Genomic DNA, 17,898 nt, shown 5'->3' with positions numbered 1-17,898 from the left:
CCTCTCTCTCTCTCTGTTTTACTCGTCAACTAGTAAATAAGTCTCTGTATTGCTTAACTTTACACATACTTCACAATATATTGTTTTTCTGTGCTGTGGTAGAGAAGGCAAGAGACCATCTAGGGTTCACACATTCAAGCCTCTCTTTTTAATTGTTGTCTGTGAGCGGATAGTTCCTATTATATACATTCTCATCTAGATCTGTCTCAAACTATGCCGTGTTGGGTCCTTGAATTTGAGGGAATTGAGTCTTGAATTAAGTCCTTGAAAGGTTGCTTGAATGTGATGTTTCAGAAGGTGTGAACCCTGCTCTTCATTGTAAAAATTGCTTTGGATAAACGGAAACGCGTCTGCTAAAACGGCGTAAACATCAACCTCCTTCCTCCTTCCTGTCTCGTAACCACGGTAACCCTTCCCTCCCCCTCCCCAGGCCCAGCCGGTCCCTGACGACACAGTGAAGAAGGTCCTGGGTAACCGGGCCACGTTCAGCCCCATCGTGACGGTGGAACCCCGCAGGAGGAAGTTCCACAAGCCCATCACCATGACGATCCCCGTGCCCCCGCTGTCCGGGGAGGGGGGGGTCAGCAACGGCTACAGGGGAGACTCCACCCCCTGCCTCCGCCTGCTCTGCAGCATTACAGGTAGGCCGCGGGAACGTAATGATCGCAAGGTCGGCAGATCGGCGGTTCGAGCCCCGGCTGGCCACATGTCGAAGTGTCCTTGGGCAAGACACTGAACCCCAAATTGCTCCCAGTGAGCGGGCCGGCGCCTTGCATGGTAGCTTGCCGCTATTGGTGTGTGAATGTTAATAATAATGGCTTTCTTTACCTTCATTGACAACTCTTTGAGCTTCATGTTGACAGACACCAAACTCATAATAAACTCATAATGATAGAGTCCAGTTTTGTGTAGTTACAGAATCGGACCCCACCAAATAATGGAAGTGGAATGTAGAACTAGAACTAGCAAATCCATAAACGTAATGATGTTGAGAATGTACTACGTCTTAGACATGCAGACAGCTCTCTCTCTTGTCCTGAACACTAACGACCGTGTCTCTGCTCCCAGGGGGGACGTCCCCAGCCCAGTGGGAGGACATCACCGGCACCACGCCGCTCACCTTCCTCAACGACTGTGTCTCCTTCACCACCAACGTGTCTGCCAGGTAGACTATCTATCTATCTATCTATCTCTCTATCTCTCTATCTATCTATCTACCTATCTATCTATCTATCTATCTATCTTTCTATCTATCTCTCTCTCTATCTCTCTATCTCTCTATCTATCTATCTATCTACATATCTATCTCTCTATCTATCTACATACTGTATCTATCTATCTATCTATCTATCTATCTACATATCTATCTATCTATCTCTCTGTCTATCTATCTATCTATCTACATATCTATCTATCTATCTATCTATCTGTCCCTGGTTCAGATTCTAATACTCTGGACATGCTTCTATAGAGACATATTGTCAGTGGTTCCATTGTACCACCCAGTAAACAAAGAGTCCAAAAGACATCCTCAGGGAAGCCGGAATGTGGGTTCAGATGACGTCTTTCTAGGACGTCCAGATGACATCTTTCTAGGACGTCCAGATGCTGTCTTTAGGACTTCTTATGGACTACAAAATCTTCTGTAGTCCATAAGACTTCCTAAAGACGTCATCTGGATGTCCTAGAAAGACGTCATCTGAACCCACATTCCGGCTTCCCTGAGGACGTCTTTCAGACTTTTTGTTTACTGGGCAGGCTTTGAGCATAATGTATTTTACCACAGTGTGTTAGTGCCACTCTCTGACATGGAGCTGTTGATGTGTCCTGTGTCCACCACTCTGCAGGTTCTGGCTAGCGGACTGCCACCAGGTCCCAGAGACGGTGGGCTTGGCCACGCAGCTGTACAGGGAGCTGATCTGCGTTCCCTACATGGCCAAGTTCGTGGTGTTCGCCAAGATGAACGACCCCGTGGAGTCTCGCCTCCGCTGCTTCTGCATGACGGATGACAAGGTGGACAAAACCCTGGAGCAGCAGGAGAACTTCGAGGAGGTGGCCAGGAGCAAAGACATCGAGGTGGGTCTCAACCTCGAGCCGCCGTCTAATGATCGCAAGGTTGGCAGATCGGCGGTTCGAGTCCCGGCTGGCTACATGTCAAAGTGTCCTTGGGCAAGACACTGAACCCCAAATTGCTCCCAGTGAGCGGGCCGGCCGGCGCCTTGCATGGTAGCTTGCCGCCATTGGTGTGTGAATGTGTGTGAATGGGTGAATGAGAGGCCGTTGTAAAGCTCTTTGGATAAAAGGCATAGCTATATAAGTGCAGTCCATTTACCATTTATTCTCAGAATGTCAGAATACAGAGGTATTACCTCCTACGTAAGGCCTAGGGCCCATGCTAAAAACACATAACTACACATGATTAGATGATCACACAGTCTTTGCTTTTGAACACGTCCTAAAACATACGTTTGTTTACAAGCCATGTATCACTAACCCACTAGCCGACAGCAGACCATACAGTGAATCCAACTCACAAATTATAAGTATTTAGTGATCCTAAAACTGTTGTTTGTTATATCGAGTGGGCTCTTCAACACTTAGAAAAAAAAGAAGAAGCTTTTCGCTCATTTGCTCGACTTGAGAATTTCTGGTGACCTTTTCACCAGACTGCGTCACATGTGTTTAATCAGACTGTCCATGCTGCTGTACCATTGGACACAGCGTTGTCATTGGATCCTAACCGGTCTGCTATTGGCTGCTCTCAGGTTCTGGAGGGCAAGCCCATCTACGTGGACTGCTATGGTAACCTAGCCCCTCTGGCCAAGGCTGGACAGCTGCTGGTCCTGAACTTCTTCGCCTTCAAAGAGAACCGGCTTCCGTTCTGCGTGAAGGTAACGACACTCTCTTCTGATCTCCTCCACTTACCTATGGCATTAACACTAGAACGGCCATGGTGAACACATTTTCTTTCATACCTTTGCACTCGATCAAATTTCAGGACCCTCCTTTCATGACTTTTCCTAGATATGTGCGTTCTACCACCCAGTATCCTTACATGTTCTAAATCACATCAGGATAAGCTAGTATTACATTTTGTTATTTCTGTGTAGGAGGCAGGCTAATTTACAAGACGGCCAACTAGTGGTCTTTGTGTGTAAGTAGCAGCTTTCAAATCAAAAGAGAAAACCCCTGAGGCGGCTCTAATAGTAGGTGAAATAGGAACGACTGTCCTAGTGTAACAGGAATATAGGATGCATTAGAACAAGGCCTGTAGGCCTGTTTCCACGCTCATGCTAGCAGCTCGCTAATCACAATTGATTGTCTCAGTAGCTTCCGGAACACTGCTAAAGCGACATCGGTGTCAGTCCTATACTGCTCCTGTGAACCTGTTAGGACTGGTTAGCCACACCCCACCCATGTTGTATTATATAATAAAGTAATTACAACAATAACCATTATGAAAAACTGACTGACACAAGCATAGTAACAGTGACGCTAGCATCAAAAGTGTCCTGTTATGTTGTTATGCTACATCTTATGGGATGTGTGGTGACACTGAAGTTGCTTATATCCCTGCCAGTAACTAATTACTGATTAGCACTGTAATTACTTAAAGTATTACATTGCACATTTTACATTAATTACATTGCACACGTTGTTACACTTTGTTGTAATTGCATTGTGATGGAGTTGACCTTACACAAGGTGAATAAGGAACAATCCCTCTTGTTACTACTAATTGTTACTACTTACTATGTTACTAAATAGCTGTGTCAGCAACTTAATGTGTAAACGTGTTAGTCAATGTATTTTTGCTTTGTCCCCTGAAGATTTAGCTTTTAGATCAAGAGCTACAACTCCCGGTTCGATTCCGGTCGCGGACATATCCTGCATGTCATCCCTTCTCTCTCTCTCACCCATCCTTCCTGTCAAACCTCTACTATCTCTATCACAATAAAAAGAAAAATATGAGTGGGACTGCCCCACTCAGAAAAAAAAGAGCTACAACTGTCTGCTGTCTGTCACATGACGAACACAAACTGACATGTCGCCCTGTAGGTCCGAGACAACAGCCAGGAGCCGTGTGGACGACTGACGTTCCTCAAAGACTCAAAGACCCCAAAGGGTCTCCCTCAGACCGCCGTGTGCAACCTAAACATCACACTGCCCGCGCTGAAGAAGGTAAGCAGATACTCCTACTCTCCTTGTGTCACATATCATACCATCCTGTCACCCAGGGGAGATAGAGCAGTGTGTTCAGTGCAAAAAGGGGAAACTCTTGTCCAAGACTTTGCCCAAGTGTGTCTTTTATCTGTTTCGAGCTCCTTTCTAGTCATTGTCGTTGGCTGTTTCCAACCGAATCAGAACCTTTGATTTTCACTTCACGCTTTGGCTGAAAGTGCAAAAGGCTTTGTGCTTCTCAACTGGCTTCCTGTAAGCTTGTGGTTCTGCATCGCTGTGCTGCTTTTCTGTTGCTCTGAATGTTGGCTTTGTTGTGTTTGGTCGTCTCTGCTGGCTTCGCGGTGGCTCTTCTCTCTGAATGTGCTTCTCTCTCAATCGCCCTTTTTACATCCTGATGTTTCTTTCCCCCCCCCCCCCCCGCTGTCCATTACGTTATTCCCCTTGTATCTGCAATGCATCTTGGGAACCCAAAGGAAATGGAGTCAGACCCAGAGGAAGAGGTAATATCCACACCCATCACAGCTATCTGCTACTCTCTTGATCACGTCTGTGTATTCATTCAAGGCACTGCCTGTGTGCCATCTATCCATCGCGTCCATACGCTGCCATCAGATAAAAAAAATCACTTGGCTTGCTGTTCTCAAGAACCTGAACTATTAGCCGTAAATACCGCATGATACTGGGATATAATGTAAACCACTTGTTTTACCCATCCATGTCCCTTGCTCTGTTAAATTAATGAAAACACTGACAGCCCTTTCAGGTTATATAGAATAAAGATATTTAAATCTTTAAGCACCAACCCACCAAACCGTATGACATGTAACACCTAATTAATAGGTCAATGTGTAATGTGAGGTTTCTGAATAATTAAGAATTGGTTAAAGTAAATGTATTCAAGGTAGATTGTCTTTACGGACATAATTAATACCAATAGTGTGATTTGACTTGGAAGTAGTGGCAGTAGCTAACTACTGTTGTAGTAACATTAGCCGTACTACTACTAGCTATTTTAGTCATCAAAATCTTTGAATGAGACAGAACATTCTTATCCCAGTGTAGTAAAATAAACCTAAAGTAACCATGTGCCTACTGCAAAAACAATATGGAAGCTTGATTGGAGAACATTGATTTGGAAATTATTTGAGTAGTTAGCTAGCTAGCTAGTTAGCTGGTTAGTATCCCAGCTTCCAACCCTAACCCCAACAGGGGAAACTGATAGAGATTTGTTTTGTTGTTGCAGAGTGAGAAGCCAGAACGACGTCATACCTTTGCATCTCTAGCCTTACGTAAGCGCTACAGCTATCTGGCCGAGCCTGCAAGTGAGTGTGACATAATACTACTAACATGTACTGATATGTACTGATTCTAACGGGAAATGATAAGATGCTTGGAGGGGATATTAATTGGGATTAACATGTAGATTATATGAGTGAACAATGTAGATTATATTATTCTAGAAATGACATATTTATGTGTGATATGCATATTCTCACCATACATAATACCGTACTTCCACGTGTGCTTGTTTCTGACATGGTTTTATTGATGCATGGTTTTATTGAGTATTTGTGTCGTCGTGCTGTGCTTGCTCACGTTTCCGAATTTGTTTTAGTTTTTCACTACTGAGGTACTAAAATCTCTCAACATCCACATGTTTTGCTTTGATTTACTAATATAACGGTTATGCATAATCATGGTAAGTCAAAGTAAAATTGCTTCTTCTTTGATTTGCTTGTCCTTTATTTTAGAACTCTTTTTTGCTCTTTTTTGGCTTTGTAATCGTGCAGCGTTTTCTTTATTGTGCATGGAAGGTCACAACCTGACCTTCTCTCAGATGCTTCACAGTTTGCACTCCAACTGTTTGTCACCAAGGGTACCCAAACCTGCATGACATGGCATAGATATTATGGACCTAAAACCTAGTCTTGGAGCCTGCGTTTTGCCATAATATATCTTGCTTAAATACAGGAATATGGAGGCTTCTTAGCCTTTACCTCTGTTTTGTCTCTCTCCCCCATTTTTGGGAATGTAAAGTATCTTTTGGTGGACTTTCAGACCAAAACAGATAAAAGGCACTGTAAGCACATTGAGATAGCCAGAGGTAGATGAACATAGCACATCTAAAGTCAAAATAGAGAAGTATTCTGTTATTCTGGGTTCTGCATTTGTCCTTCCATTTTTATGTTGAGTTTGTCCGTCGTCGTTGTGAACATTGTGTTGCTGTTTGTGCTTCGTTTAGCTTCTTTTCCATTGTGTTGTGTGTTGTGCGTCGACCGTGGATCTGGTCACAGTGGATCATGTTATTTTGGCTCCATCCTTACTATCATACCCCATTTCAAAACCACATGAAAGTATTGTTCTTTCCTCCATTGATAATAGAAGAGTCACTGACCAATTTTTTCCTTTTGGTCTCTCCGTTTTTTTTCAACCATTTTCTGTTGAATTTCTGTTGGATTTTAATTTGCCTTTTTAAAGAGACAGTTGAGCGAAGCGCAACGAGAACACTGCCTGCTGGTTACACTCACAAGCCTGTCTTTTCAACAAGATCTTACCAGGCATGGTCGAGTGCTCCTGTTACCATCGCTGGCCAAGCAAAGTGTGGACTGGGTTCCCTCGCCAGCTCTTCGCCCAACACGCCACCTGCTTCTCCACTAAAGTCCACCTGGTCCATCTCCTCCGCCTCTCCAATCAAGACCACCTTCGCCGCCTCTCCCGCCAAATCAGTTGGCGATTCTCCATTAGCTTCTCCCATCAGATCTTATAGAACCACCGCTTCCCCCATAAAGACTGTAATGCAGCAAGCCCAGTATCCAGTTCAGGTCACTGCCAGCGTTGGGTTGTTGTCGGGCAGACCTGGGACAGATCCTTTAGGAATCACAGGACTTTCCACCTGCTCGTTTTCTTCACGGACTCCCCCAGTCCCCACCGCAGGATCTGTGCCAGAGAGATCGTCCGTGACAATGCCTGTGATGCCGACTTCTCCAAAGTCCACCGTCAACATGTACAACTCCAGTTTACCCTTTAAATCAGTCTTGGGTTCTTCGTCTCCCTCACCTGTAAGAACCGTCGCTGGCCTGTCCGCACTCAAAACCGCTTCAGAGTCGGCGTCGAAGGGAAAGACGTTTTCATCCCTGTGCTCACAAGCCCAACCGACACTGGTCTCAACCGAGGCACCGATGATGAACGGATCAGTGTCGCCAATGAATTACCACTCTTCCTCCTCCTCCTGTCAATCATCCCGTCTCCTCTCTGATCGGACCACCCTCTCCTCTTCTTCCTCCTCCTCTTCTCCATCATCCCGTCTTATCTGTGATCGCTCCAGCATCCTTCAGGAGAGGAGGATACAGGCCAGCGCCAACGCTGCAGCAGTCAGCGCCAGCGCAGCCATGGACGAGGCTGAAAAGACATTGAACTCCTGCTCCGCGTCAGGATACGGGACGCTCAAGTCAATGTCGTCCTCGCATCGGTCTAGCACCACTAGCTCTGCGTACGGCTCTATGAGGTCAGCGGCGTCATCTGCCTCGGCGGTATCATCCAATACGATGACTCTACCGGTGTATTCTCTATTGAGCGTCGAGCGAGATTCCCAAGTGAAGAAACTCCATGAGAAGGGGCCAGCAGCGTTGAAAATGGCGTTAGCAGACTCTCACACGTCTACTCTGTCTTCCTCGTCCAGACCAAAGTCCCAGTTAAAGTCCCCACCCTATATAACCCCGCCACTGTTCAACGCAGCTGCCCCCTCCTCTCTGTCATCCAACCAGGATATACTGAGAGACGTGGCGGACATGAAAGAGGACCTGATTAGAATGACCGCCATCCTCCAGACTGACCCCAGAACAGCGGCTAAAACCGTCCAGACGTCTCGGAGCCGGAAAGAGTCAAAGATGGAGGACGAGGAGCCTTTTACTATCGTCGAGAAAGTGAAGGAGGATCTTGTTAAAGTCAGTCAGATACTTCAGAAGGACGTGTTGACTGACAACAAAGCTTCCGCTAAAGAGAGGCCTTCAGAGGACGAATGGGAGGAGTTTTCTAAAGATGAGATTGAGGAATCCCAACAAAATGGCTTAGAGTCTCACTCCTCTTTTGAAGCCAATACCTGGCCCCAGTCTATGCCCAACAGCGACTTTAATCTAGCTGAGGTAGTCGACTACTTGGCTAACGATATCGGTGGTGCTTGTTCTCTTTCCAAAATGGCAGAGATGAAATCCAAATACGAGGGGTCCAAAAAGGACGGGGAGGAAAAACAAAAGCGTGCCCTCAAAACTGAGCATAAGCTCAAGATGCCCCCCACAGGCATGCGCACCTCCCCCTCGGAGAAGGACTTGTGCAAACTGGCGTCTGAGTCGTATTACGGAGCAGACACCATACTGGAGTCCCCGGAGGACTTCTCACACGAGCAGGACAAGAGCCCTCTGTCAGACAGCGGTTTTGAGACCAGGAGTGAAAAGACTCCGTCCGCCCCTCAGAGTGCCGAGAGCACGGGCCCCAAGCCTCTCTTCACAGAGGTCCCCATCCCCCCTTGCATAACCGAGACCAGAACCGAGGTCGTTCATATCAGGAGCTACGAACATCCGGATGAGGCCTCATGCGAGCCCATCCTGGAAGAGGCGTCGGCCTCGGCTGCGTGCATCGAATCAGAGGCGTCAGCCAAAGTGAAAGCCTTTCAGATCAAAGTGTCTGACGGCGACGACTCTGTTGTAAGCAAGAGCCTGCGTCTCAAAGAGGAGACCCATATCACCACCACGACCCGTATGGTCTACCACAAACCTCAGCTGAAAGAGGGTGGCGCTGAGAGGATGGACGAAACGTCAATGTCAGTGAGAGACCTAATGAAAGCTTTCCAGTCCGGAAGGGACCCCTCCAAGGAGTTAGCGGGGCTGTTTGAGCACAAGGCCAACCAGGACTCTGTCAAAGGGGACGAGTTAACTCCCAGGTTTCTTGATAAAGACACCAAATCAAAACCGAAAGTCGAAAGAATCATAGAGGTTCACATTGAGAAAGGTAACACAACTGAACCGACTGAGGTTATCATTAGAGAAACCAAAAAGCATCCGGACTTCTATCTCTTTAGGGGAGACTGCGGGATAAGAGAACTGCCCGATTACGAAGAGGCACAACAAGAGGAGGAGGAGCTTACTGCCGAAGAATTACTGCCCTCCTTCCTGGAAACCTCTAGAGTAAATACCCCGGTCTCCCATGAGGAGGACAGTCGTCCAAGTTCAGCACAGTTGATGGCCGATGACTCATATAAAGCTTTGAAGCTACTCAGTCAGCACTCTGTCGAGTACCATGACGATGAGCTGTCTGAACTGAGGGGTGAATCATACAAGTTTGCAGAGAAAATGCTCCTCTCTGAGAAACTAGACGTATCCCATTCGGATACAGAGGACTCAATGGCCGACCAAACACACCGCATGCCCTCAGAGTCGCACGGAGCAGAGAGCTGTTACGCTGAGAATGTGTCCAGTCCCAGGACAGAATTCGTTATCAAGTCATCAAAGGATGCATCTTCTAAGGCAGGTACATTTTCTCATAGGGACGACCTCTTTGACAAAGTGTCAGTGTTGCATTACTCCACAGAGCCAGGTAGCCCCAAGCACGCGGTGTGGATGCGTTTCACAGAGGACAAACTCGACAGGAACCGCGAGAAGCTCATCTACGAGGACCGCGTGGATCAAACCGTCAAGGAAGCGGAGGAGAAACTAAGCGAGGTCTCTCAGTTTTTCCGTGACAAAACAGAGAAACTCAACGACGAGCTGCAGTCCCCTGAGAAAAAACCTAAAAAGCCAGAACCACGGGAAACCAGGTCAGGGCCCAGTTCCACGTGTAGCAGCCCTGAGAAAACACAGCAGAAACAACCCAGAGCAGGTGGTGAGGATAGGGGTCAGGGACAGCTTAGAGAGCCCTCTGCTAGCAGCCTGTTTGGTAGGAGCAGTGTAGAGAAGAAAAGCTCTAGTTTACCCAGCAGCCCTGAGAGATGTGTCCTCTCCCGTTCCAACGAGGATAAAACCGAACAGCAAACAAAGTCAGGTGACCCCCCCCCTCCCATCCAAGTCAAGAGCACATCCAGGGTGAGCTCAGTTCGGTTGAAATTCGAATCAGAGGCTCAGAATCAAGATAAAAGTGCTCAGTCAGCGCAATCAAAACCGCCTGTAAGAAAGCTGCAAGAGAGTAAGCTGCCAGTGTACCAGCGTTTCACAGGGGGGAAGGCCGCCAAAGGGTCCGACGACACGGAAGAAGGAGGTCCTCCGAGCAAGGCCCCAGAGGAAGTTAAGAGACCTCCCGCTGTTAGCAGTAAACCTGGTGTAACATCATCTCCCCTAAAACAGTCTAACAAAAACTTACCAGACACCATCACACCTCTTAAAACACTAAAACACTCAAAAGATGAAACCAATAAAGACACAGCTAAAGAGGATGCAAACAGGAGCAGTAAGGAACAAGCGTCCCCTACACCCACTCACGACACCTCACAAGAGAAACGTTTTGAAGTTGAAAAAGTACAATTTTCTAAATGTAAGTCCCCCTCCAAACAGGTGATTTCGAGTCCCCCAACCAAAACTGTTGCCGACACTGCGCAGGTGTCCAACGGTGACGTAACGAACAAGAATCTGAGAAAAAAGACAGAATCTCAAACCAGGGCAGTGTCTAGTCCCTTAGACAACGACCAATCAAAGACGTCTAAACAAGATTCGTTAGAAAACGTGTCAGAAAAGAGGACGTCACTAATACCCACACTAGCTAAGAATAAGGCACAGGCCGCCACAGACACAGATTTAACAAACAAATCCCTAGAGATTTTAGACAATGCGTTAAAAGACTCCAACTCTAATAACGTGTGTGACACTAGCCCAGGAGAAACCAATCAAGAGAGATTAACCCCTGTCACCACCAAAGAGAATTTCAAAGGGATTAAAACGTTACCTGTTTATGTTAGTGTTCAAGTGGGCAGGCAAGGCGAGAGAGAAGCTAGAGGTACGACAGTTTACGCGGTCAAACAGAAGTCCACCGTTGCTCTCAGCCCCATAAGCCCTGACGACGACACGCTAGAGCAGGTGTCGTTCGTAGACAGCTCAGGGAAAAGCCCCCTCACGCCAGAGACGCCCAGCTCAGAGGAGGTGAGCTACGACCTCACCTCCAGAACCCCGGAGTCCTTCCCCGGGTTCATGCCCAACAACCCCAGCCCCATCCCCGAGGTGTCCGAAGATTCGTCGTCGTCGGAGGACGATCACGGCCAGGCGTTCTCTTTCAAAGAATTCCCGCCGGAGAGACCAACTGACGTCCAGAACGGTAATCAGCAGGCAGGACAGAGAGGGGGGGACAAGGGAGTGGCCTACATCGAGTTCCCCCCTCCGCCACCGTTGGACCATTCAGAGAACTCAGACACTGAAAAGAAAGGTTCCTGCCCGTCGTCAGAGGCAGAGACAGAGATGATGGAGGTGAACCTCCAGGAGGAGCACGATAAGCACTTCATAGCTGAGCCCATTATCCGAATCCAGCCTCCCTCTCCAGTTCCCCCCGGCGCTACGGACAGTGACTCTGACAGCGAGGACGAATCGATTTTCCAGCCCATTCCTTTGAAGAATTACACGTTTAAGATCGAAGAGGCGGCGCAGGAGGAGAAGGGATCAAAATCCACAAAAAAACAGGACAAAAATGGGAATCAAAAAGAGAACGGAACCAATGGAACCAATGGAACCAATGGCAACGGGAAGGGAGACGATTATGAATATGAAACGAACGGAAACGATCAGTCCATAACGGACTGCTCCATCGCCACGACGGCAGAGTTCTCTCACGACACTGACGCGACCGAGATAGACTCGCTGGATGGGTACGACCTACAGGACGAGGATGACGGCCTATGTGAGCAGGACTCCAAACCGTTCGGCCTGCCTGAGAACAGGAGAGACGTCTGGGCCTCAGAGAGCATGCTGAAGCCCTGCGATCGCTCCTTCAGTCAGAGTAGACTAGAGGTCATCGAAGAGGAAAAAACACCACTCGAGGAATGCCAAAAAGAAAAGACAAAAAGCGACCCGATTGATATTACCCCAGACGGGGTAAAGCCCCAGACCGGGTCTGTGGAGGAAAAGCCCTCGGACAAAGAGGGGTTTGCTGACACCTACTTTAGTTACAAGCTAGAGGAGGAGTTTAATTCTCCTTTTAAAACTGTTGCCACAAAAGGGTTGGACTTTGACCCGTGGTCCAGCAAAGGAGAGGACAACGAAGTCGTTGACACCAGGACAAAAGACGACGAGCCCAAGCCTTTCGGGCTCGCCGTCGACGACAAGTCTCAAGCGACCTCTCCTGATTCGACCCCTGCCAGAACCCCGACTGACGATAGCACACCGACTAGCGAGCCTAACCCTTTCCCCTTCCATGAAGGGAAGATGTTTGAGATGACTCGCAGTGGTGCGATTGACATGAGCAAGCGGGATATTGTTGAAGAGAGACTGCAATTTTTTCAGATTGGTGAGCATAACTCTGATGGGAGGTCAGGGGGCATAAGGGAAGGGCTCAGAGAGCCCGGGGTAGTTACGTCAGTACAGGCCCCTACAGACACTAGAGCAACCCCTGACATTACCATTCAGACCATCACTGTCAGTTTTAACAGATCATCCGGTGAAACACCTTCAGTCTCAAACTCCAATGCTGACTCTAAATTTTCCACCTTTAAAATTGGCTTCAAGTCACCCTCTGATGTGAAAAAAAACGATTCGCATGATTGTAAAACATCTAAAACATCAGACACTTTGGAACCCAGTAGAGAAAGACACACTCTTCAAAGCACAGCTTCTGCAACAACACCTCCGCAGAGCAAACATCCTCAAACTGGGAACAACAATAACAACAATAATTCCCAATCCCCTAACATCCATGCTAAGTTCACTCAGTCCGGCAGCATAGTGTTTAATTTGCTGTCATCTTCAGAGCCGACTCTTCAGCAGGTCAGCAGAGTCGAGGCTGCTTTTAGCAAGTTGGAGGAGAAAATAAAAGAGGGGGAAAGTGTCCAATGTGCAGCAATAAAAAGTATTGGCCCAAAGGAGGTTAATGCAAAATCATGTAAATCCAGGTTACCGATTAGAGCACCTAAGTCAAAACCATGCAGTGAAACTCCTCCCATGAGAAAGCCGAACCCTAAACAACATAGACCTGTAGTTAAACCAGTTATTAGGAAAAGTTTGGAACCATTGGAACCTAGATCTAGAATACCAGTGCTCCTGAAGAACAGAGGTTCCTCCTTGTCAGAACAGACTCAGAAACAGAGTGTTAGGCCTACCAGATTGAAAGCGAACGAGAGAGGAGAAACACACCCACACGCACCAGGTAGACAACCAAGAGAGAGTAAAGCCAGATCCGGTGTTAGTTCTATTAGCAGTTCAGTTAGCAGAAGACAAAACACGCCTACGGTTTATAGGAACTCCGCCGATAGAACCGTTAGCCGTAGCAAGACAGTAAAACGTGTCGAACCCTTTCCCAGTGAAGAGCAAAAGACTCAGGCAAAAAAGTTGACAGATGACGAAGACAGCAGCACATCCAGGAACACCACGTTGTCAGACGCCTCACAGCTCTCCTATACTACTACCACTACTACCACTACATCCAGGTCTGCTAGAGATGTGAGGGCAGAGGTTGAGCAGGTCCGCAGTGAGAGTTGGAGCAGGAGGAGGAGTAGGAGGAGGAGGAGGAGGAGGAGGCGCTCTGGAGGGGCGGAAGGCGAAGGGAGTCAGGGTGCTGGTGGGCCCAACATGGCCACGGCGGAGATCGAACCTAGTTTGTAAAATTTTAACACTTTGTTCTTTGATCTTCTTCTTCTGTAGTGCATGTAGCCGTTGTGGTTGCCTGTGGCGTGACTTTTAACTGTAGCTGTTGTCATTCTTGTCATTTGTTCATCTCTGTGTACCGTCTTTGACCTAGACATAGGAACTCTTAATCTTAAGTTACAGTAGTCAGTTGGTTGGTTGGCAGCATGCAACAGTGACCAGGGCTGGATAGCTTGCTGCTAGTCCCTGGGCCAATAGGGGGCGCTGCTGAGTATCCGTATCAGTGTCAGTGTCAGATATCTATGTCTGTAGGACCAGACATAGTACCGTTTACTCTCCCCCCCTCCCTCTGCCGCAGACACAAACACAGGTTACTGGCATGACATAGTTTCATTTCACACTCTTTGAAATCACTTTTGGCCTTGAACGAACACCTCGAACCACATAACATAGATTTTAGAAAAACATGTAAAAACGTGATTGTTTCGTTTTTTTGGTATTTGTATGTTTGTTTTGTTTTTTGGTGGACGTTTCCTGTGAGAGGTTAATGCCTGGTAGCTTAGTGGGTGACGTTTGCACTATAACTATAACCACTACCTAACCTAACCAACTACCAGTAATCAACAACAAGTACTAGTCTGCAAGTATCTGTGCTCCCTCTCCTGGCCATTTTATCCTCCGTGATTCTACGTTTTACTAATCTGGCTTTTAATTTGGTTATGAATTAAAGGAATTCTGTTCCAAAAAACTCCAAAACCATCCCAAGATCTTACTAACTATCCCCCTCGACTGAATGACAAAGGAGAACTTGGCCAGAAAAGGGTTCAATCTTTATCTATCTTTTAATACACTTCATTGACATTCTAAGATGATAACATGCTTCTCTCTGCCCCACCCCAGGCCCACAGAGTCCCTGTGACAGGACAGACCTGCGCATGGCCATAGTGGCTGACCACCTCGGCCTCAGCTGGACTGGTAAGGGGAAAAAAAACAAGGCTCTGTCGCCACCTGCTGGACATAAGCGAAATAACCAACTGCTGCAGTAACACACTCAGTACCAGCCCCACCTTACACTATTACATCACATAGGCTAAACCACATACAGTAGTCTACATTGAAACTACTGTGTGACTTGTGACGATACCTTGAAAATACACAAGTTAAACGCCACTACAGCCTATCATTACATCATTACGTCACACTGTTTAGATGCTGGGGTGTGTGAGTGTTTGTCTGTTCTGTCTGGGTGTGTGTGAGACGGTGGGGATACGGGGCGTGCCATCTGCAGTGTGCCGAGCAGCCCTGCAGTGCAGCACAGCGTTACGTTACGTACGTGTGTCTGGGAGGAGGGAAGAAGGCGGAGGGAAAGGCGGACGCCACTAATCCATTTTTAATGTGTTGCAGAGCTGGCCAGGGAAATGGATTTCTCCGTGGACGAGATCAATCACATTCGGGTGGACAACCCGAACTCACTGACAGCTCAGAGTTTCATGCTTTTAAAGAAATGGGTTAGCCGGGACGGTAAAAACGCCACAAGTAAGTGTGCCCATTTCCTCCTCGATGGGAACAGAGGAAGATGACGCGTTTTATGGGTTTATGTTTTCTTACAGAAGCCCCAAACAGCCACATGGCTGGCACACAGCCGCCTCACGGCAGTTTGCTCCTCAGCTGAGAGAGAGAGCGTGCTTGTTGTGTTCATTCAGTTCAGCAGTTTGACAGGCGGCTGTGTGACTGTGGCGACAGTAGCCTACTGGTCTGTCATACCTATAGCGGTTGTTAGTTTATAGCTAATAATGTAAGCAAGTAAGTAATGTTTATTTATATATAGCACATTTTACAACGACAAAAACAGCCGCCCAAAGCGCTTAACAGAAAACACTAGTAAAAGAGAAACAACAGATACAAATACACTAAAAACAAGGTGCAATACAAAATACAAGTGCAGAAATAAAAGTACAAAAAGTGCAGTGTCGGGAGGCAGGCTCACCTCAGGTCAAAGGCCAGGGAGAAGAGGTACGTCGTCTTAGCTAGTTTTTTAAAAGCCTCGACGCTCTGGGCAGATCTGACGTGGAGGGGGAGGCTGTTCCAGAGCCTAGGGGCGGCCTTAGAGAAGGCTCTGTCCCCTCTGGTTCTGAGTCTGGTCCTAGGGGCCTTAGAGAAGGCTCTGTCCCCTCTGGTTCTGAGTCTGGTCCTAGGGGCCTTAGAGAAGGCTCTGTCCCCTCTGGTTCTGAGTCTGGTCCTAGGGGCCTTAGAGAAGGCTCTGTCCCCTCTGGTACTGAGTCTGGTCCTAGGGGCCTTAGAGAAGGCTCTGTCCCCTCTAGTTCTGAGCCTGGTCCTAGGGGCCTTAGAGAAGGCTCTGTCCCCTCTGGTTCTGAGTCTGGTCCTAGGGGCCTTAGAGAAGGCTCTGTCCCCTCTGGTTCTGAGTCTGGTCCTAGGGGCCTTAGAGAAGGCTCTGTCCCCTCTGGTTCTGAGTCTGGTCCTAGGGGCCTTAGAGAAGGCTCTGTCCCCTCTGGTTCTGAGTCTGGTCCTAGGGGCCTTAGAGAAGGCTCTGTCCCCTCTGGTTCTGAGTCTGGTCCTATGGACCTTAGAGAAGGCTCTATCCCCTCTGGTTCTGAGCCTGGTCCTAGGGGCCTTAGAGAAGGCTCTGTCCCCTCTGGTTCTGAGTCTGGTCCTAGGGGCCTTAGAGAATGCTCTGTCCCCTCTGGTTCTGAGTCTGGTCCTAGGGGCCTTAGAGAAGGCTCTGTCCCCTCTGGTTCTGAGCCTGGTCCTAGGGGCCTTAGAGAAGGCTCTGTCCCCTCTGGTTCTGAGCCTGGTCCTAGGGACCTTAGAGAAGGCTCTGTCCCCTCTGGTTCTGAGCCTGGTCCTAGGGGCCTTAGAGAAGGCTCTGTCCCCTCTGGTTCTGAGCCTGGTCCTAGGGACCTTAGAGAAGGCTCTGTCCCCTCTGGTTCTGAGTCTGGTCCTAGGGACCTCCAGCAGCAGCTGGTCAGCTGACCTAAGGGCTCTGGATGGGGTATGGTGGTAATAATGACACAGTGATAATCATAATATTGTCAATAACTATTGTTTCAATTGAACTATTCAAAGTCAAACATTGAGCTAAAAACACTAAATAGCCTAGCGATAGCGCAGCATTTCATTGTATTTCACAATGTCTCTAGCACACTGCAATTCAGAAGAAGCTCAATGGCATAATATGATTTCAAAAACTGTTTCGATAGCATTGTGTATTAACAAATGTACTTCCCTCATCTTTCCCCCCAAATCTTTTTCTTTTCTTCTTCTCCCCGATACAGCGGATGCCTTAACCACAGTGCTGACAAAGATCAATCGGATGGATATTGTGACATTGCTGGAAGGGCCAATATTTGACTATGGTAACATTTCAGGCACAAGGTGTTTTGCAGATGATAACGCAGTTTTCCTGGAGCAGGCTGATGGTAAAGTGTAGCCCCATCTAGCGGACCTCTGTCCCTCTCTCTGACTTCTTTCCTAGACCTTTGACCTTTGTACAAACCCAGAACCGCCAAGGTTGAGCAGTTAGTTAGTCGTACTGTAGAGAGTCAGTCAGTGTGATAATAATAATAATAATGACAGATCTCAATTGAATACGAACCCCCCCTGGTATCAAAACCGATACATTATCCAACCTACCATGTGAAGAACCAGTCAAGGGGCACTAGAAGTTTGACTACTGTATTGTGATTGTATTGATGTGTAGAGTTTATAAAAAGGCATGGAGCTTCTGCAACTTCTAGAAGCCTCTATCTCTCAAATCAAATCTCTAGCCTGTCCGGTGTGAAATGTTTTGACAGTTTGACAATGTCGTTTTTTAAACTCAGTTCGGTTGAAGATTTGATTTCGTGGTTATGTTCACATGTATGTTGTTAGACAAATACAGTCATATCTAACTGTTAACTGTTAATTTGTCACATACATAATGTCAATTCAT

General features: G+C 47.4%; 1 protein-coding gene across 1 annotated transcript in view; it reads left to right on the top strand.

Moving 5' to 3' along the window:
* The window catches only part of LOC308167452 (ankyrin-3-like), a gene marked incomplete at its 5' end in the record, with an annotated part of 128,951 nt that overhangs the window by 101,000 nt on the left and 10,053 nt on the right, over nucleotides 1-17,898 (top strand). Inside the window, 11 exon segments of the mRNA XM_080541870.1 lie at nucleotides 431-641; nucleotides 1,069-1,165; nucleotides 1,848-2,076; nucleotides 2,766-2,891; nucleotides 4,060-4,182; nucleotides 4,656-4,682; nucleotides 5,426-5,504; nucleotides 6,661-12,657; nucleotides 14,850-14,924; nucleotides 15,354-15,485; nucleotides 17,243-17,386. Coding sequence (XP_080397996.1) covers nucleotides 431-641; nucleotides 1,069-1,165; nucleotides 1,848-2,076; nucleotides 2,766-2,891; nucleotides 4,060-4,182; nucleotides 4,656-4,682; nucleotides 5,426-5,504; nucleotides 6,661-12,657; nucleotides 14,850-14,924; nucleotides 15,354-15,485; nucleotides 17,243-17,386 — 7,240 coding nt within the window.

This window comes from Nansenia antarctica, assembly GCF_963989245.1.
Source record: "Nansenia antarctica genome assembly, chromosome: 11".
In the NCBI taxonomy this organism is placed as follows: Eukaryota; Metazoa; Chordata; class Actinopteri; order Argentiniformes; family Microstomatidae; genus Nansenia; species Nansenia antarctica.
Note: the sequence above shows the minus strand (reverse complement) of the source record. Positions and strands in the feature narration are given on the sequence as shown.